At 45.3% G+C, this 21,646-nt stretch overlaps 1 protein-coding gene across 1 annotated transcript in view; it reads right to left on the bottom strand.

The window, feature by feature from the left end:
* Positions 1–20,400, bottom strand: part of LOC139231007 (gamma-secretase subunit Aph-1b-like) — a 106,428-nt gene extending 86,028 nt beyond the window's left edge. The window contains exon 1 of the mRNA XM_070862483.1: positions 19,988–20,400. Coding sequence (XP_070718584.1) covers positions 19,988–20,100 — 113 coding nt within the window. The 5' untranslated portion in view covers positions 20,101–20,400. The remainder of the gene's footprint in view (positions 1–19,987) is intronic.
* Positions 20,401–21,646: the final 1,246 nt, after the last annotated feature.

The following is a 21,646-nucleotide window of genomic DNA, read 5'->3' as shown; positions in this document are numbered from 1 at the left end:
TGGATTTTTAGACATAATAAATATGTTGCTCTGTGAAATACTACTATGAGGGTGGAGTCCAATGTGGTGGTTTACACTTCCTTCCCATGCGTAACCATTAGAATATTTGTTTTAAATGACATTAATCATGTGGTAACAAAGACTAGCTGAAAATACCATAACAATCTGGTGTAAGATTCCTTTCAAAATTCCACCCAAATTATTCAGGTCAATATTACAAAGCTTGCATCATCAAACTTTTCACCTTCATGTCAGCTACAATCTTCTCTCTGTTCATTTGCAATTAAATCATAACTCCCTATATATAGGGTTATCTCTCTGTTGGAGTTTGGACTAAGTTTATCACAGCCCTGGAAGACTGGAACAATAGGAATAGTTTTCTATGAACTCACACCCGGCCATGAGGCAGCCCCCACTGTGCTTCCGGTCATCAGCCCAAATCACAATACCAAGTTGGTTATTAAAGTGTACCAATAATGTATGCGAATGTACAGTCAGAAATACAACAGAAGGCAAACAACACTAAAAGCAAGATTGAAGCCAATACCTGGGCTGATAGCCCAGGAACACAGAGGAGCACCTGATGGTTGGGAATAGGTGGCAGCAACAACTTGTATTTTTCTAGCACCTTTAACATAGTGAAACGTCCCAAGGCGCTTCACTTCACAGAAGTATTATGAGACAAAACAAAATTTGACACCGAGCCACATAAGGAGAAAATAGGGCAGGTGACCAAAAGCTTGGTCAAAGAGGTAGGTTTTAAGGAGCGTCTTGAAGGAGGAAAGAGAGGGAGAGGCGGAGAGATTTAGGCAGGGAGTTCCAGAGCTTGGGGCCTAGGCATCAGAAGGCACGGCCTCCAGTGGTTGAGCGATTATAATCAGGGATGCTCAAGACAGCAGAATTTGAGGAGCGCGAATATCTCAGAGGGTTATGGGGCTGGAGAAGATTACAGAGATAGGGAAGGGCAGAACCATGGAAGGATTTGAAAACAAGAATGAGAATTTTGAAATCGAGGCGTTGCTTAACCGGGAGCCAATGTAGGTCAATGAGCACAGGGGTAGTGAGTGTTTGGGACTGGGTGCGAGTTAGGACACAGGCAGCCGAGTTTTGGATCACCTCTAGTTTACGTAGGGATGAATGTGGGAGGCCAGCCAAGAATAGTCAGGTCTAGAGGTAATGGATGAGGGCTTCAGCAGCAGATGAGCTGAGGAAAAGGGGACAGGCGATGTTACGGAGGTGGAAATAGGCGGTCTTGGATATACTGCGGATGTGGTCGAAAGCTCATTTCAGGGGCTAGGGAATGGAGTTTGTGACGGGGACCGAAAACAATGGCTTCAGTCTTCCCAATATTCAATTGGAGAAAATTTCTGCTCATATTGCACTAGATGTCAGACAAGCAGCCTGACAATTTAGAGACCGTGGAGGGGTCGAGAGAAGTGGTGGTGAGGTGGAGCTGGGTATCATCAGTGTACATATGGAAACTGACGCTGTGTTTTCGGATGTCGTCACTAAAGGGCAACATGTAGATGAGAAATAGGAAGAGGCCAAACACCATAGGTAACGATGCGGGGGCTTAACGAAAAGCTACTGAAGGTGATTCTCTGGCTTTGATTAGATAGATAAGAATGAAACCAGGCAAGTGCAGTCCCATCCAGTTGGACGATGGTGGAGAGGCGTTTAAGAAGGATAGAGTGGTCAACCATGTCAAAGGCTACAGACAGTCAAGAAGGATGAGGACAGATAGTTTGCTTTTGTCATAGTAACAAAGGATGTCATTTGTGACTTTGATGAGCGCTTTTTCGGTACTATGGTCGACACGGAAACCGGATTGGTGGAATTCAAACATGGAATTGCGGGAAAGATAGGCACGGATTTGGAGGTGATGACACGTTCAAGGACTTTGGAGAGGAAAGGGAGGTTGGAGATGGGGTGGTAGTTTGCAAGCACAGAGGGGTCAAGGGTTGGTTTTTTGAGAGGGGTGATGACGGCAGATTTGAGAGAGAGGGGGACAGTACCTGAGGAAAGAGACCCTTTAACAATGTCAGCTAAAAAGAAACATGGACACCTGAAAAGGAAATTGGATGGTCAGCAATTTGGTGGGAATAGGGTCATGGGAGCAGGAAGTGGGTCTCATGGACAGGATGAGCTCGGAAAGTTCATGAGGGGAGATTGGAGAGTAACTGGAGAAAGATGTGAGGCTAGGGCAGGGGGACCTTAGAGGAAGTTTGGCCTGCTGGGCTAGGGGAAGGAAGGGAAGAGGCAGAGGCGGCCAAAAGGATGGTCTCAATCTTAGAAGCAAAGAAGTCCATGAGCTCCTCACACTTACTGTCAGAGGTGAGGGTGGAGACTGGGGAGAGAGGTTCAAAAAGATGGTTAGCAGTGGAGAATAGAAGCCGGGGTTTTATCTTTACATTCCACAATGATTCTGCAATAGTGAGCAATTTTGGCTGACGAGAGTAGGACCTGATAATGCTTTATGTAGTACAGCCAGATCTGGCGGTGAATGGCTAACCAATCGTCCTTGATCTGGCGGTGAATGGCTAACCAATCGTCCTTGATATCCGTTCAAGTCTGCGTCCCTTGGACTTAAGGGAGCGAAGATCAGGGCTGTACCAGGGGGAATGGCCAGGGTGAGAGAGAGTAATTGTTTTGACAGGGACTAGGGCATCAAAGGTGGTGGTGGTGAGGGTGTGATTGAGCAGATCGGTAGCTGCAGAAATGTCATGGTGAATGGAGAGGTAAAGGCTGGACAGTTGGGAGTTCATAAGTGCGTAAGAGAGTCGGGAGAGTTTTTTCAGGGGCGGACACAGAAGGAGGTAGGGTTGGTGGGGGGGGTTGAAAGGGGGTTGTGGGTGGAGAGCGATATGAGGAAGTGGTCAGAAATGGCCTTATCTGCGATTGATACAATGGGAGTAGTAAGGCCACGAGAGAGGGCAAGATCGAGGGGATGGTCATGAATATGGGTTGGGGAGTTTACATGGAGGGAGAGATTAAGGGAGGATAGGAGGCTAGTGATCTCAGAGGATAGAGAGAGCATGATCAATTGAGATGGAAGTTGAAATCACCGAGGATGAGAAGTCGTTCGGTGCAGAGGCACAGGGAAGTACTGAAGAAATATTGGTAATAACATTTTTATGGTACTTGAGTGGACAGGAGAGAACAAGAATTTTAAACGAGAGGTGAGAAGGGTGGAATAAGGTGAGATGCTCAAAGGGGGAGAAAGTGCCAGGGGAGTAGGTGGGCAGACTAAAGTGTGATTTGGTGGTGAGAGCCACACCGCCACCATTGCGGTTTGAGCAGGGCAAGTGGTGGAAGGTAAAGCAAGATGGAGAGGCTTCATTTAAGGAGAAGGTGTCATCGGCCCTCAACCAAGTTTCCATCAGGGCCATGATGTCGATGCCATCATCCACGATAAGCTCATAGATTGGAAGGGCCTTGTGCGCAGCGAACGCACATTCTGGAGGGAGTTGCGGAGAGGGTCGGTGGTGGCTGACCCACTGCCAACGTCCACAGGGTCAGCGCTGGGGGGGGGGGGGGGGGGGGGGAGGTGAATTGAACAGGGGAGGAGATTGGCAAGATTAGCCCCCAGTGGGCACGCTGGGTGGGAAGGTCAGAGAGAGTAGGATGGGACAGTTGGGGTTGTTGCTCGTAAGGAGACAGCGACGATTGCCTTGATGGGGCCTTTGTAGGATGCCAAGAGAGGCACAGAGGGAAGCTGTAGACTTATCCAGGAAGGAGTCAAGCTGAGACAGTGGCAGGAGAGTAGGAAAGTCAAAGAGTATTGAAGGATTGGGGTAGGGATTTCAGAGGGCAATGTATCCCAGAGAGGAGAGCTGTAAGGAGGCATGACAACAGGAGAAAACGGTCAGGGAGGAATCAAGAGAAAAGGAAAGAGGGGTCAAAAGTGGAAAAGTATTGAATGGCTCTTGAGAGTGGGCCATGAACACGAGGTCCAGACCCCAGACAGTTTGGGCGTCAGGCTACAAAACTTAATAGATACATTTCTGTCAGACGGTTTATGGGCCAGTTAAAATATTTTTTGCAATTTCTTTTAAATTAAGTGGTGTTATAAATTGTACTTTTTAACCTGTATTCAATCAACAGATTGGAGGGGAAAAAATGGCTAGTCAAAATTTTTTCTAATCATTTTAGAATCAAAAATACTACTAAATCACTAAGAAAATCACATAACATTTACTAAAAAAATACAACCCAAAAATAATGCCAAAAGAGTATAAAACTGCACCAGACTGAAGCATTTAGTTACGAAGTCCGAAACTGAAATGTGCAAGTTCAACAGAACATCTAGGTCAGGCCTGTGGCCGTGCATCATCAAACCCAATGAAACAAAATAAAAATCACCACAAAAATGACTTAACTGGTAACATAGAAAATAGGTACAGGAGTAGGCCATTCGGCCCTTTGAGCCTGCACCACCATTCAATAAGATCATGGCTGATCATTCCCTCAGTACCCCTTTCCTGCTTTCTCTCCATACCCCTTGATCCCTTTAGCCGCAAGGGCCATATCTAACTACCTCTTGAATATATCCAATGAACTGGCATCAACAACTCTCTGCGGTAGGGAATTCCACAGGTTAACAACTCTTGAGTGAAGAAGTTTCTCCTCATCTCAGTCCTAAATGGCCTACCCCTTATCCTAAGACTATGTCCCCTGGTTCTGGACTTCCCCATCATCATCGGGAACATTCTTCCCGCATCTAACCTGTCCAGTCCCGTCAGAATCTTGTAAGTTTCTATACAAAACATGGATTCCATACAAAACATGCACAAACACAATCAACAAAAATGTAAAGGTGGGTAAATGCAGTTGAGATACAGATCAGCCATGATCTAATTCAATGGCAGAACAGGTTCGAGGGGCTGAATGGCCTACTCCTGCTCCTATGCACTGCAGGTGGATGTAAAAAGATCCCATGGCACTGTTCAAAGTCCTGACCAATATTTATCCCTCAATCAACATTACTAAAGCAGATTATCTCATCATTATCTTTGTGGTGTTTGTGGGCTTCGTTGTGTGAAAATTGGCTACCACATTTCAGAGCATTACAACAGTGACTACACCTGAAAAGTATTTCATTGTAAATGCTTTGGTGGGTTATGAAAGGTGCTATTTTCTTTCTATCTATCGAGAAGTTTAATACATATATTTATGTATGTTTAGTGAAACTTCTGGGTCAGCATTGGTGGTTTGGGCTCCTTATGGCCACACAAAATAGGAAGTTGTGAGGTTAAATAACATTGCTGAGGTAACTCTGTTACATTACAGCTATCACAAGACCATGGTAACCATGAAGAAGTACATTCCAAGTAAAACATGAAGGAGATCTACTCAGAAATATTGGAAGATCAAACTGATGAAAGCTCCTGCTTCTCCTGCACCCACAAGAATAAAAACTGATTTTTTTTTTTAGCCTCTCAAGATCTGGTACAACTAGGGGTGGTGCATGAGTGGGGCAAGCTTCATCTATTTTTACTTCAATTTCACTTGCAAAGTCTTTTAACTGGCACAGGACCAGAATTTACATACCTAAGAAGTGTTGTGTATTGTTTCAGACAGGCGCCCTGGACAACTAAAAATCACCCGAGTCAATGTGACATTTGATGCACTTCTGGTCCTGATCAGGCGTGACAGATCACAACACGAAATTCGGGGGCATAATGCCCATTTTATCGGTGCAAAACAAGTGTTGTTAAGTTGAATCTTTCCCCCATTACTTTTTGTCCTCAATTAATCCTTGTAGAATTTACTTTGTTCATCTGACTACATTAATGGCAATTTTCAGGGGCAAGTTTGAATATGTTGGGCGTTGTACACTAAGGTTAAAAAATCTTGGGATTCAGAAACTCCTCCACTTATCTTGTAGAAAGTGGTACGTGGTTTGCAGTGCCAAATGCAATTCCCACTGCTACTGAAAGTATTCCAAGGTGATTTCCATGGCAGCAAATCTATACTAAACTATTCACAAGCAAGCACATTTGTACATTATTCATTACTTTTGTTGCAGCCAAAACATTCCCAGAACCAATACAATCCCCAAAGGCCAGTACGGAGTATGTACAAGTTTAGTCTGGCGAGGTGAAAAACAGTCACCTCTACTTGCAAATGTTTATGTGGATTTCAAAGATAGTGTTGGTGTCATTCTTTAAGTGGTGAAACACCAGCCTCCAATGCCACCAGCATTGTGACACTTTACAGACAACAGCAAAGTTAATGGGTATAAAATTATCCTGGATTTTTCAAATGCATATTAAGAAATAAAAATATATAATATTATATATATATATCGGGTTATTATTATGGTTCTGGATGGAGTGGTAGGTGTCAAGTTTGTCCAAGAGCCCCCACACAATAAGTTGGTCTGTCAGAGGGAGGTAAAGAGCAGCAAATAGGCACTTACCTGCCAGGAGAAGAAACCATAAATAGTGCAGCAAAACACCCCACCGACAGTAACTGTCACACATTTCCTAGAAACATAGAAAATAGGTGCAGGAGTAGGCCATTCGGCCCTTCGAGCCTGCACCACCATTCAATAAGATCATGGCTGATCATTCCCTCAGCACCCCTTTCCTGCTTTTTCTCTGTACCCCTTGATCCCTTTAGCAGTAAGGGCCATATCTAACTCCCTCTTGAATATATCCAATGAACTGGCATCAACAACTCTCTGCAGTAGGGAATTCCACTGGTTAACAACTCAGTGAAGAAGTTTCTCCTCAGCTCAGTCCTAAATGGCCTACCACTTATCCTAAGACTGTGTCCCCTGGTTCTGGACTTCCCCATCATCGGGAACATTCTTCCTGCATCTAACCTGTCCAGTCCTGTCAGAATCTTGTAAGTTTCTATGAGATCCCCTCTCATCCTTCTAAACTCCAGTGTATAAAGGCCCAGTTGATCCAGTCTCTCCTCATGTGTCAGTCCTGCCATCCCGGGAATCAGTCTGGTGAACCTTCGCTGCACTCCCTCAATAGCAAGAATGTCCTTCCTCGGATTAGGAGACCAAAACTGAACACAATATTCCAGGTGAGGCCTCACCAAGGCCCTGTACAACTGCAGTAAGACCTCCCTGCTCTTATACTCAAATCCCTTAGCTATGAAGGCCAACATATCATTTGCCTTCTTCACTGCCTGCTGTACCTGCATGGCAACTTTCAATGACTGATCAACCATGACATCCAGGTCTCGTTGCACCTCCTCTTTTCCTAATCTGCCGCCATCCAGATAATATTCTGCCTTCGTGTTTTTGCCCCCAAAGTGGATAACCTCACATTTATCCACATTATACTGCATCTGCCATGCATTTGCCCACTCACCTAACCTATCCAAGTCACCCTGCAGCCTTTTAGCATCCTCCTCACAGCTCACACTGCCACCCAGTTTAGTGTCATCTGCAAACTTGGAGATATTACACTCAATTCCTTCATCTAAATCATTAATGTATATTGTAAAGAGCTGGGGTCCCAGCACTGAGCCCTGCTGCACTCCACTAGTCACTGCCTGCCATTCTGAAAAGGACCTGTTTATCCCGACTCTCTGCTTCCTGTCTGCCAACCAGTTCTCTATCCACATCAGTACATTACCCCCAATATCATATGCTTTGATTTTGCACACTAATCTCTTGTGTGCCTTTTGAAAGTCCAAATACACCACATCCACTGGTTCTCCCTTGTCCACTCTACTAGTTACATCCTCAAAAAATTCCAGAAGATTTGTCAAGCATGATTTCCCTTCCAGAAATCCATGCTGACTTGGACCGATCCTGTCACTGCTTTCCAAATGCGCTGCCATTTCATCTTTAATAATTGATTCCAACATTTTCCCCACTACTGAGGTCAGGCTACCCGTTTTTTCTCTCCCTCCTTTTTTAAACAGTGGTGTTACATTAGCTACCCTCCAGTCCATAGGAACTGATCCAGAGTCGATAGACTGTTTGAAAATGATCACCAATGCATCCACTATTTCTATGGCCACTCTAACTTTCCTAGGGACTAAATCATTCGGCCCACCGTGCTTGTGCTGACTCTTTGAAAAGGCAGTCCTGCTTGGTCCCACATCCCCGCTTTTTGCCCGTAACCCAGTAAGTTCCTCATTCTCATGTACCTGTCCAACTCCCTTTTAAAAATATTTATGGAATCAGCTTCCACCACCTTTTCAGGAAGAGCGTTCCAGATTCCGACAATTCGGAGTGAAAATATTTCTTCTCATCCCCGCTCTAGATCGTTTGCCAATTATGTTAAATCTATGACCTCTGGTTATTTACCCACTTGCCAGGGGGAATAGTTTTTCACTATCTATTCTATCAAAACCTATCTTAAAAACCTCTATTTGGTCACCTCTTAACCTTCTGTTTCAAGGAGAACACTCCTAACTTTTCCAAACTCTCCTCATAACTGAAGTCTCTCATCTCTAGTAACATCCTGTTAAACCTCCACTCTACCCTTTCTAAGGCCTGTACTGATGTGTGATGCCCAAAATTGTGCGCAATACTCCAGCTAAGGCCTAACCATTGATTTATAAAGTTCTGGCATGATCTCTTTGCTTTTATATTCTATTCCTCTATTTATAAAGCCAAGTAACCCATTTGCTTTTTAACCATGTTATCAACTTGCCCTGCCACATTTAAGGATTTGTGTATATGGACACCAAGGTCTCTCACTTCACACTTCTCTGAATTGAACTTCATCTGCCATGTTTCTGCCCATTTCACCATCCTATGTCATTCTGAAGTCTACAACTATCCTTATTACTATCTACTATATTGCCAAGTTTTGAATCATCTGTAAACTTTATAATGCTGTTCCCTACACCAGAGCCTAGGTCATTTGTAAAAAAAAAAAATTTTTTTAAAAGAGTAATGGACCCAAAACTGACCTTTGGGGAATACCACTGCAAACCACCGCCCAGTCTGAAAACATCCATCCACCACCACCCTTTGCTTCCTGTCACTGAGCCAATCCCCTATCCATGCCATCACGTCCCCTTAATTCCATGGGCTTCCATCTTCTTAACAATCCTCCTGAGTAGCACTTTGCCGAATGCCTTCCAAAACTCCATATATTTATATTTTTAAAAATCTACTGCACTACCTTGATCAACATTCTCTGTTACCTCATTAAAGAATTTAATCAAGTTAGTCAGACATGATTTGCTTTAACAAATCCATGCTGGCTCTCCTTGATTAACCCATGCCTTTCCAAATGAAAGTTTATTTTGTCCCTGATAATAGTTCTCCATAACTTCCCCACCACCAATGTTAGGCTGACCACTTGTAGTTTCCTGATTTATCACTCTCCCCTCTCTTAAATAGTGATATAACATTAGCAATCCTCCAGTCCTCCGGTACTACTTCTGTATTCAATGAGGATTGAAAGATTGTGACCAATGCCTCTGCTATTTCTACCGTTGCTTCTTTCAGCAACCTAGGATGTAATCTTCACATAATCGGCTTCCTTTGTGCAAAACAGATGCAAAGTACTCATTTTGGGCCCAACATTGCCCAAGCCGATTTTTCGGCACACTGACCTGAAGCGCACCGACTTTGCACGCTGGAAAGGGCACCAGAAAAAAGGGGCCCCATCCTGGCTGCTCTTCGGAGTCCCCGGAGTCGGGGCATGGCGTGCAGTCTATAGGGGGGGCCGGAGCAACAGGCCAACACATAAAGCACTGCCGGTACCTGCTCAGTGAGGGCTGCACACATGCTCCTGCCCTCCCAGCGCGTCCTGTGGCTATGAGCAGGACCCGATGCTCGCAGCCCCTATTCCCAGCCGAAAGGACGCCCGATCTCACCGCACCCTATCCCTGGCTGAGTGGCCTCCCGCACCGGCCGGCTGAGTTCCCGGGTGAGGTAGGACTTCGGTTCTATTTTTTATTTAGTGGCTGTGCTTGAGACTTTTGATTTGGGGGTTGGGGGGGGAAGAGAGAGTTTTGCGGGGGGGGGGGGGGGGAAAAGAGAGGAAGAATGAATGTTTTGTACACCAGCATCGCGCTCTCTCTCTCTCTCTCTCTGGCTCCTCCTGCCCGCTCCCATTTCTCCGGTAGGATTTACTTCATTTTTATTAGTATTTTAATTGAGCTTTTCCTTGCAATGTTTGGTGCTTGGTTGTTGAGGTCCTCCCCAATTCCCTTCCCTCCCCTATCCCTGCCCTAATGTCTGCTGAATGTGCGCTGCTTTATCTTCACTGTCCGCAAGGTTTTTCAGAGCTGGCCACATACGCTGACCTAAGTGGATTTGGAGTAAGTTTTTGCTGGCCAAAGTGCCATAAATGACCAAAACTGTCGTAAGTGTCTGGGAACGCCTTTTGGAAAAGAAACTGACCTAAAGGAAAAGAAACTGACCTAAAAAAAAAAAAAAATTGTACCTAACTGACTTACTCTGGAGCAAATTTTGGGGGAGAAAATGGCATTTTTTAAACTTACGCCAGAAAAAAACAATTCACTCCAAAAAAAAATTGATGCAAGTCATGGCCAAAATTGGGCCCATAATACTTTTGTCATGTCCCCTGCCTCTACATGATTTCCCTGTGAGTCCTTAATAGGCCCAACTTTTTTTCCTAGCTAACCTCTTACACTTTGTGTATTTAAATTGAACCCTAACACATTTTATAATGTTGCCTGCTAATCTTTTCTTGTAAATCAAGGCAGGTGTCTAGGGATAGGTTACCGCCTACCCTCTCAGTCAGCAACTATGTATGTGACACTTTGAAGTGGGTGGAGGAATGCGACTTGAAAAGAGGGACAAAAATAAGAATGCGGTACAGTAATTGTTACTTAAGGTAATCACAGCTACAACTATGACTGCAGAGCTGGTAGCTATGGACAGATGGTCAATGGCATTTACCAGTGTGACCAGAAGAGGCTCCACATACTGGCCCATTACTCATCATCATCATAGGCAGTTCCTCGAAATCAAATAAGACTTGTTTTCACTTTAAAATGCGTTCTTAGGTGACTGAACAGTCCAATACAGGAATTACAGTCTCTGTCACAGGTGGGACAGACAGTCGTTGAAGGAAAGGGTGGGTTTGACTGGTTTGCCACACGCTCCTTCCGCTGTCTGCGTTTGTTTTCTGCATGCTCTCAGCGATGAGACTCGAGGTACTCAGCACCCTCCCAGATGCTCTTCCTCCACTTAGGGCGGTCTTTGGCCAGGGACTGCCAGGTGTCGGTGGAGATGTTGCACTTAATCAAGGAGGCTTTGAGGTTGTTCTTGAAACGTTTCCTCTGCCCACCTGGGGCTCGCTTGCCGTGTAGGAGTTCAGAGTAGAGCGCTTGCTTTGGGAGACGTGTCGGGCATGCGAACAACGTGGCCTGCCCAATGGAGCTGGTCGAGTGTGGTCAGTGCTTCGATGCTGGGGATGTTGGCCTGATGAGAACACTGACATTGGTGCGTCTGTCCTCCCAGGGGATTTGCAGGATCTTGCGGAGACATCATTGGTGGTATTTCTCCAGCGATTTGAGATGCCTCCTACATATGGTCCACGTCTCTGAGCCATACAGGAGGGCGGGTATCATCACAGCCCTGTAGACCATAAGCTTGGTGCCAGATTTGAGGGCCTGATCTTCGAACATTCCCTTCCTCAGGCAGACGAAGGCTGCACTGATGCACTGGAGGCGATGTTGAACCTCGTCGTCGATGTCTGCCCTTGCTGATAATAGGCTCCCGAGGCTTTGGAAAGTGTCCAGGGCCACATCGTAGATCTTGATGACTGGGGGGGGGGGGGGGGGGGGGCAGTGCTGTGTGGCTGGGTCACGCTGGTGGAGGACCTTTGGGGATGTTTAATGTAAGGCCTATACTTTCATATGCCTCGGTGAAGATGCTGACAATGATTTGGAGTTCAGCCTCTGAATGCGCGCAGACGCAAGTGTCGTCCACGTACTGTAGTTCGACGACTGAGGATGGGACGGTCTTGGATCTGGCCTGGAGGCGACGAAGGTTGAACAGGTTCCCACTGGTTCTATAGTTTATAATTTATCCAGGCTACAATACCCAAAAAATATACAAGCCACTAGCTTGATTATAGTGATGGTGCCCATTGCATAACAATTTTTCCTCTGATCAGTCCACAAGAATATCAAAGTAAACATTGCAATTCTGCATGCAGTAGTGCTTCTGCAGAGGCATCGCTACATAATATTTATTCTAAGCATGTTTCGCAGCAATTTGTCATATGTAGAAAAAGGTATCTGGGGAAGTTTCTAATGTACTTAATTCTGAAGAAATTTGCATTTTAATGGCACTGTTCCTGTAAGGCTGCACAATTTAAATTGGATACCTGCTAAATCACTAATTCAAATAAACCTAGCTTTGTTTCCATATTGTACACTCAATCTTTGTCAGAGATGGTTGAATCAAAGCTCCACACAACCATGCTTCCAGGATATTGGTATCACCTCGATTGATAAAAGGTGATTTAGTAGATAGTGGATCTATTCACCCCTAGCTCCAGCTCCCTCAGTGACCCATCATTATTCATTTCCTATTTCCAAGAATGTTAATGTAGACATTTAAATGCGATTTTGACTTTATGTGTCCTTCAGTTGAGCAATAAAAATCTTATTTATTTTTAATTCTTCATAGATTAAGCTTGTGTTTTTTTTGGATAAACTGCAATATTAGCAAAAGGATTAGTTAATTTTCGTGTTGGTATTCATGGGATGTGGGCGTCTGACAATGCCGGTATTTATTATCCATCCCCAATAGCTCTTTTATACAACTGAGTGGCTTGCTAGGCCATTTCAGAGGGCAATTAAGTCAACCACATTGCTGTGGGTCTGGAGTTACATACAGGCCAGATCGGGTAAAGATGGCAGATTTCCTTCCCCAAAGAACATTAGGTGAACCAGATGGGTTTTTACGACAATCCAGTAGTTAGTTGCATTGTCACTGTTATGATACTAGTTTTTTATTCCAAATTGGGAATTTAAATTTCCTAGCTGCCATGGTAGGATTTCTCTGGATTAGTTGTCCAGACCTCCGAATTACTAGTTCAGTAACATAACCACTATGCTACCATACCCGATAGTGAAACAATGGAAGTAAATTATTTAATTTCAGATGCAAATGTACTTCATGTGTCTGCAAATCTAACAACAGATACTTGTTCTTAACTTTGACATCTCTGTGATAGATCAAAATTATAATTGACTTTTAAAAAAATATTCCTTTACGTGTATTTTTTGTAGCTAGACAACTGGTAACCACTAAGTTGTTTACCACTGCCTGGATGAATACCTAGAATGCACTTTGCTGCGCATCTTAACGTCACATGGTGGGGGGGGGGGGGGGGGGGGGAAATGACTCACTTCCGTCTAGATGGATGACTTAATGAATGCTAATTGTTAAATCCATATAGATGAGAGAAAAATGTGATATTGTTTATCTGGTTGTAAGGAGACAGTTAATCAGGAAAGACTGACCGATGAGGAAACCTGCCTGATGCTTTTGATCCTACTGTACTATCCATTGTATTCGGAAGACATCCTTTTATTTCAATTCAAACTTCAAAGAAATAACTGTTGTTGCCATTCTACTTATTCAATATTAATTAAAACAAGTATTAGTTTGTTCTGAAGACTGCACTTCACCTCAATGGTTTGGGCATGTCACATGACCGCTTGCCAATGAAACAGAAGTATTTTCACTTGGATTATATCAATTAACATTCACTTCATGAAAATCAATGGGGATTACAGTCGTTACTAACATCACATACACCATTAATCTCAGAAAACAAACGGCAAATCTAGCATCCTGGAACATTACATAGCCAGGAGCTTTAAAAAAGCTAGAAACACTCAGCAAGCCAGGTAGCATCTATGGAGAGAGAAACAAAGTTGACGGTTCAGATCGATGACCTTTAATCATATATGGCAACTGTGAGATAAGGCCAAGAATATTCTTTTAAGGTTGTACTGCTGCATGTTTGCTGTGTCCCTTTTTTCAAACAGATGAACTAAACACTTGACTGTGGTATAAAATATGTTGGGTCAGCTATTTCAGTCCCCTCTTTCGTATTTTAACTTTTCTTATTATACATGCACAAGCATCAGAACATAACATCACTGTTCATGCAATGCATTTGAGAACTAGTGCCAACTATTTGAACGGGTGTTGGTGGCTGTTTTCATAACATTTAAATATCACAATCAACAAAAATAAAATAGTGTTCTTGCTCTAAGAAACATATAAGATTCTGACGGGACTAGACAAGTTAGATGCGGGAAGAATGTTCCTGATGTTGGGGAAGTTCAGAACCGGGGACATAGTCTTAGGATAAGGGGTAGGCCATTTAAGACTGAGATGAGGAGAAACTTCTTCACTCAGAGAGTTGTTAACCTGTGGAATTCCCTACCAGAGAGAGAGTTGTTGATGCCAGTTCATTGGATATATTCAAGAGGGAGTTAGATATGGCCCTTACGGTTAAGGGGATCAAGGGGTATGGAGAGAAGGTGGGAAAGGGGTACTGAAGGAATGATCAGCCATGATCTTATTGAATGGCGGTGCAGGCTCGAAGGGCCGAATGGCCTACTCCTGCACCTATTTTCTATGTTTCTAAAGTAAATCTGAACTGAAAGTATTGAGTATTCTTACCCCATTTCTCCATCACCTGGATGTAGTTCAGGACTGAATCACAGTGACCGAAGTCTGGCTCACACTGCAACACTTGCTGTACATGCTCTGTGCTGTGTACCCAGAGCCTTTATAGAAGCACAGAGCTCATCACACAAAGCACACCCTGTTGCAGCTCTTAACACAGAAGAAATATATTTTTGTTTGCAGATCCAAAAAAGCAGTAATTTTCTGCAGTGATTCCATACAATTCCATAGGAATTAGGAATATTGGTGTCATCAACAGGTGTTGAGGCAAAACATTTTGATGGGGGACCTGAGAAGAGGGAACTTGGGCAGGGGTGGGGGGGGACACAACTTTTTTTTATAGGCAGACAATGAGGGTAGTGAGGCATTGAGGGGACACAAGGAAGTGGTTAAAAGGTAGCTTTGTTGGTGATCAAGGCCTCAGAAGTAGAGAGACCACAAGAGATAGCAATCTCAAAGAGTTGGCATGGTTGACGAAGCTTATGTGAAGCGTGACAAATCAGAGAGGGGTCCCTCTACCTGTAATAGCACCTCTGTTGCTCTGGACTTATTTTTGGCATTCTTGTTTCCACTGTATCACTCCAATCCTATGTTCCCCCTGGTACAGTCCCCAATTTGCTTCCCTGAAATCAGAGGACTGCAAACTCGGACAACACATACCATCTAGTGATCCACCACATTTTATTCCACCATGTCAAGTATTACCGTGCCTCATTCTCTTCAACCAGAATCTAATTACACCTTCTCATTCAATGGGGAGGTGCTTTCAAAGTTGCCATCTTCCCCGTTCCTCAAATAATCCATCCTCAACCCTTCTAGCTTTGTCCTACTGCCCCATCTTCATTTCCCTTCAAAGTCCTTGAACATGCTGCGGTCTTCCAGATCGGTCCCCATATTTGAATCACTCAAATCAGGTTTTTGCCCCTCCCACAGCACCAAAACAGCCTTAACCAACGTCACTAATGACATTCTCTACGACTGTGACACTGTGTGTATTATCGCTCAATCCCTCTGCGGCATTTGACAGTCAATCACACCATACTCCTCCAATACCACTCCTCCACTGCCCAACTTGGTGAGATCTCCAACAGGTGCTTCCTTTTTCATCCTCACACTGTCACCTCCAGAGTCCCCCAAGAGTTCATCTTTAGCCCCCTCCTCCTCATGTCGCCCCTTGGTAATTCATAGATATGGGGTCGACATCCACATGTACACAGATGACATCCAACTCAACCTCTCCACCACCTCTCTTGCTTGTCAAACATCCAGTCTTGGATAAGTTGCAGTTTTCTCTGGCTAAATACTGCAAAGAACGAAACCATCATATTTAGCTTCCAGCAGGAACTCCATACTCTTGCCTATGACTCCATTACCATCCCTGGCCACTGTCTCAGGTGGAGCGATCCTGTGCACAGCCCCCTATTCAACCCAGAACTGAATTTTCAACCCTATGTCCTCTTCATCAAAAAGACTGCTTCCTTCCACCAGCATAACATCACCCACATCTGCCCCTACCACAGTCCATCTGCTGCTGAAATCCTCATCCATGCCTTTGTCTCAGAATCAACTACAGATTAAACCTCCATTATCCAGAACTCCCTTATCTGGAACCACCCCTCGTCCAGAACCATTCCCGGCCACTGGGTGGCGCATGCGCAGAACTCCGACATGAACAAATTGAAGTCCTTCCTCACTGCCGACTCCCGCAATCGCTGGCCTGACCCTGCAATCCACCACCCCACCCCTCACCCCCATGATCTCTCTGCCACACACCCAGCCCCAAGCCAGCCAGCCCCGATATCCCCTTGCTCAGTACCTGTACCAGCCAATTTAACGTGACCACCCCTCGTTCGGAAAAATCCCTTATCCAGAACAGGCCAGGTCCAGACGGTTCCGGATAAGGGAGGTTCAACCTGTATTCCAATGCTCTCCTGGCTGATCACCCATCCTCAACCTCCAGCCTCACAACCCTCCAAGATATCTGCGCTCCTCTAATCTAATGTTGAGCATCCGCGATTTTAATCGTTCAACCACTGATAGCTGCCAAAGGCCTAAGCTCTGGAATTCACTCCCTATATCTCTCTTCCTCTCTACCTCTCTTTCCTCTTTTAAGATACTCTTTAAAATCTACCTCTTTGACCATCTGTTCGAATATCTCCATTTGTGGCTTGGTGTCAAATTTTATTTTATAACCCTCATGTGAAGCGTCTTGGGACATTTTACTACATTAAAGGCACTATATAAATACAAGTTATTGTGGTAAACTTCAGCTCATCCAAATGTCTGCTCCTCGTATCCTAGCGTGTACCACGTCTCGATCATCTATCATCGGTTCTCGCTGTTCTACACTGGCTTCCAGACCCACCCCCATCCAAGTGTCAAATTTAAACTTCTCATCCGTGTGTTTAAATTGCTCCACGGTCTCATTCCTCTCTATCTTTCGAAGCTCTTTCAATGCTACAACCACACGTCCTCAAACTCTCCATTCCTCTAACTCTGCTTCTTGAGAATTTTGGTCACCTGCCCTAATTTCTCCTTACGTGGCTCAGTGTCAAACTTTTTCTCTCATAATACACCTGTGAAGCACCTTGGGATGTTTTACTACGTTAAAGGCGCTATATAAATACAAGTTGTTATTGTTGTGCATCCCCACTTTACTCTGCCCTACCATTAGCGGTTGTGCTTTCTGGAATTACCCTCCCTCAACACCTCCAGCTCCTTCTCTTCTGTTAATAGCCTTCTTGAAACCCACCATTTGGTCACCCCCTTCTACTATCTCTTTCTTTGACTCAGCATCAATTTCTTTCCTTGCGCCTCAATTTTTTTCCTTACACCTCAAGTGCCTTGAGACGTTTTCCAGGTTAAAGGCACTATATAAATGCAAGTTCTTGTAACACCACCACTGGCAGGAGACTGGAACTACAGCGTGACAAGTTTACATAGACAGTTTCCATTACAAACATGGACACAGGAATTTATAATTGAAATAGAATTAAAATTTTTTTTAAATGGGAACTAAATAACATCTACGTCACCTGGTCCAATTAACCCCATATTCTAAACAAGCTTCATCTGAAGACTTCACTCGATCTCAACTCCCTTATGTAATGCAACAGGAAATCAAGTAGCAGAAAAGGGGTAAGTATTTTGAACAAAAACAATCTTCCTTAGACTTTCTTCCTCCTTTAAATTTTCTAACATGTGGTCAAATATGTTTAAATGAAAAAAAATTGTTAGTGGAGTTTGTTTTAAAATTGTTTCTGGTCAGATAATGTACATACTAATTCCTGGGATGGGAGGATTGTCCTTTGAGGAGCGATTGAGTAGCCTATATTCTCTAGCATTTAGAATGAGAGGTGATCTCATTGAAACGTATAAAATCCTTAAGGGGCTTTACAAGGCAGATGCTGGGAGGATGTTCCCTTGGCTGGGGAGTCTAGAACTAGGGGTCACAGTCTCAGAATAAGGGGTCAGACATTTAGGACTGAGATGAGGAGAAATTTCTTCACTCAAAGGGCTGTGAATCTTTGGAATTCGCTACCCCAGAGGGCTGTGGATGCTCAGTCGTTGAGTATATTCAAGACAGAGATCGATAGGCTTTTGGATATTAAGGAAACCAAGGGATATGGAGATCATGCGGGAAGGTGGAACGGAGATAGATGATCAACTATGATCTTAGTGAATGGCGGAGCAGACTCGAAGAGTCGAAGGACCTACTCCTATTTCTTATATTTTTACACTTGTGCCAAATCTTACCAATTCAATTATTCGAAGTTAGATTAGTAAGAAACAAAATAACATGCACAGGAAGGGGCTGATGAGAGGCTGACATAAAACAGCTAGTAACTGACCTGTCAACAATAGGTTTCCTGAGAAAAAAACATTTATGCTAAACTGTGAGTTGAAACTGAACAATGGAAAAAGAGCACGTGCTTACTTCAATACACCCAATTTCCTGTCATATACTTGGCATTCTGGCCTTCTCAGTAAATCTCTATTTTGGTTCCAGTAGCACTATTTCCTAGTTAAACAATCTAATCATTTTTTTAAATTAAACTATTTGCCAACTTGTGGTAAAAAAATTGGTTGATTTGTTGCCATATCCCTCCAGTCAGCAAGTTCCAATCTCAGTTGGACACCAGGCAGCAAGTTGAAACTAGGTACAGGAAACTTGATGTTAAAGGGTAAAGACTTGCATTATTATAGTGCTTTTCACAACCACCGGACGGCTCAAAGCACTTTACAGCCAATGAAGTACTTTTGAAGTGTAGTCACTGTTGTAATGTGGGAAACATGGCAGCCAACTTGAGCACAGCAAACTCCGACAAACAGCAATGTGATAATGATCAGATAATCTGTTTTTGTTATGTTGATTGAGGGATAAATATTGGCCAGGACACCGGGGATAACTCCCCTGCTCTTCTTTGAAATAGTGCCAAGAGATATTTTACGTCCACCAGAGAGGGCAGGTTTAACGTCTCATCCGAAAGACTACACTGGAGTATCAGCCTAGTTTTATGTGCTCAAGTTCCTGGAGTGGAAATGTAAACCCACAACCTTCTGACTTAGAGAGGCGAATTGCTACCCACTGAGCCACAGCTGACACTGGTAAACAAAAATGATAAATGACGCCTAGATTTCATAGCTCTTACCAGACAAGTACAAAGTGACAACGACTCTGATGCAGTTCTGCCCCCAAATATGAATCTATTTCCCCCCCTTCTCAGATGCTGAAGGGCTTACTGTGTACTTCCATAATTTTCTAAGAAATACATTTTAATGGCCTTGAAAGCAAATCGTGGGCAGGTTGTAGAGAAGTAGAAGCAACTCTTGATTTTTTTTTTTAAAAAGCGCAAAAAAATAACCATTTAAAAAAAAAAGGTGCAGGAAAATGATAAAAGACGTCGAGACTGCTGCACGTCCGAATGCAGTTTGTATTGGCGGTCATTCTGGGTGTTGCGCTTACCTGAAGGCTGACAGATCGGTGCAGGTCAAAGCAAACACTCGTGGTTGTACAAAGTAACCCCGCTCACTGACTAGGCATCATCTTAAATCGTCCGAATGGGAGATTTTAATGAATAATAAATGATTTGTTTTTGTTGCGTTTCAAGAAAGATAGTCTCGGGCTTTGAGCGAACAAAGAGAACGGCCGGGGGGCCCGGGGGTGTGGTGTGCGGCCCGGGGGGCCCCGGGGGTGTGGTGTGCGGCCCGGGGGTGTGGTGTGCGGCCCGGGGGGCCCCGGGGTGTGGTGTGCGGCCCGGGGGTGTGGTGTGCGGCCCGGGGGGGCCCCGGGGTGTGCTGTGCGGCCCGGGGAGGGGGGGGGGGGGTCCGGGGATGTGCGGGCCGGGAGCCGGGGGGCCGGAGCAGCCTTACCCTGCGATCAGGACAATCACCCGCAGCGGGTCCTTGGCGATGGTGAAGACGAACAGAGCCAAAGCGGGGCCGAAGGCAATGAAGGTGCAGCCGAAGAAGACAGCCACGGTCATCTCGTCAGCAGCGAGCCCCGGCGCACATCCGTCCGAGTCCCCAGTCCGCCCGGGACATGACTTGCCCACACCAACCGCTCGGACACGGCACGGCACCAGCGGCGGTGGCGAGGGTGTCCGGTCACACTTTCCTTTCTGCGTTCCCCAGGGAGGGAAATGACGCGGCCGGCTGACTGCGAGCAGGACAATCCGCTGATCTCGGCCGCCGGCTCCGTCGCCGATGCTGGGAATGGGGGGGATCCTGAAAGAGATTTCAAAACACAACGCGGCGGACGGCTCGGCCACCGTGACCCCGCAGTCCCCGCCTCCACCCTCATCTCGCGAGCACTCGCTCTCCTGGCGCGTCATCCCCCGGCGGGGGCAGAGGTCAAGGGAAAGAAAGTGATGGTTCTACTTCTGGCCACCTTTGCGGTCGGCTTGTTTGCCCACTACAAATGAGTCGCATCTTCTTCCAGTGAAACAGTGTTCCTCTCCTCCCCACTGATTCCATCACTCTCTCTGGCTGATATCATCATCATAGGCAGTCCCTCGGAATCGAGGAAGACTTGCTTCCATTCTTAGAATGAGTCCTTAGGTGGCTGAACTGTCCAATACAAGAGCCACAATCCCTGTCACAGGTGGGACAGACAGTCGTTGAGGGAAGGGGTGGGTGGGACAGGTTGGCCGCACGCTCCTTCCGCTGCCTGCGCTTGATTTATGCATGCTCTCGGCGATGAGACTCGAGGTGCTCAGCGCCCTCCCGGATGCACTTCCTCCACTTAGGGTGGTCTTGGGCCAGGGACTCCCAGGTGTCAGTGGGGATGTTGCACTTTTTCAGGGAGGCTTTGAGGGTGTCCTTGTAACGTTTCCTCTGCTCATCTTTGCCATGAAGAAGGTCCGAGTAGAGCGCTTGCTTTGGGAGGGTAAGTGGAACTGAGTCCACGGCCAGATCAGCCATGATCTTGTTGAATGGCGGAGCAGGCTCGAGGGGCTAGATGGCCTACTCCTGTTCCTAATTCTTATGTTCTTATGAGTCTTGTGTCAGGCATGCGAACAATGTGGCCTGCCAGCAGAGCTGATCAAGTGTGGTCAGTGCTTCAATGCTGGAGATGTTGGCCTGGTCGAGGACGCTAATGTTGGTGCGTCTGTCCTCCTAGGGGATTTGTAGGATTTTGCGGAGACATCGTTGGTGGTATTTCTCCAGCGATTTGAGGTGTATACTGTATATGGTCCATGTCTCTGAGCCATACAGGAGGGCAGGTATTACTACAGCCCTGTAGACCATGAGCTTGGTGGTAAATTTGAGGGCCTGGTCTTCGAACACTCTTTTCCTCAGGCGACTGAAGGCTGCACTGGTGCACTGGAGGTCATCGTCATCAATGTTTGCTCTTGTTGATGAGAAGCTCCCGAGGTACGGGAAATGGTCCACGTTGTCCAGGACCGCGCCGTGAATCTTGATGACTTGGGGGGGGGGGGGGATGGGGGGGCAGTGTTGTACAGCAAGGACAGGCTGGTGGAGGACCTTTGTCTTCCGGATGTTTAGCGTAAGGCCCATGCTTTCGTGCAT

The sequence above is a fragment of the Pristiophorus japonicus genome, chromosome 2 (genome assembly GCF_044704955.1).
Source record: "Pristiophorus japonicus isolate sPriJap1 chromosome 2, sPriJap1.hap1, whole genome shotgun sequence".
In the NCBI taxonomy this organism is placed as follows: Eukaryota; Metazoa; Chordata; class Chondrichthyes; family Pristiophoridae; genus Pristiophorus; species Pristiophorus japonicus.
This window is presented reverse-complemented; position numbering and strand designations above follow the sequence as displayed.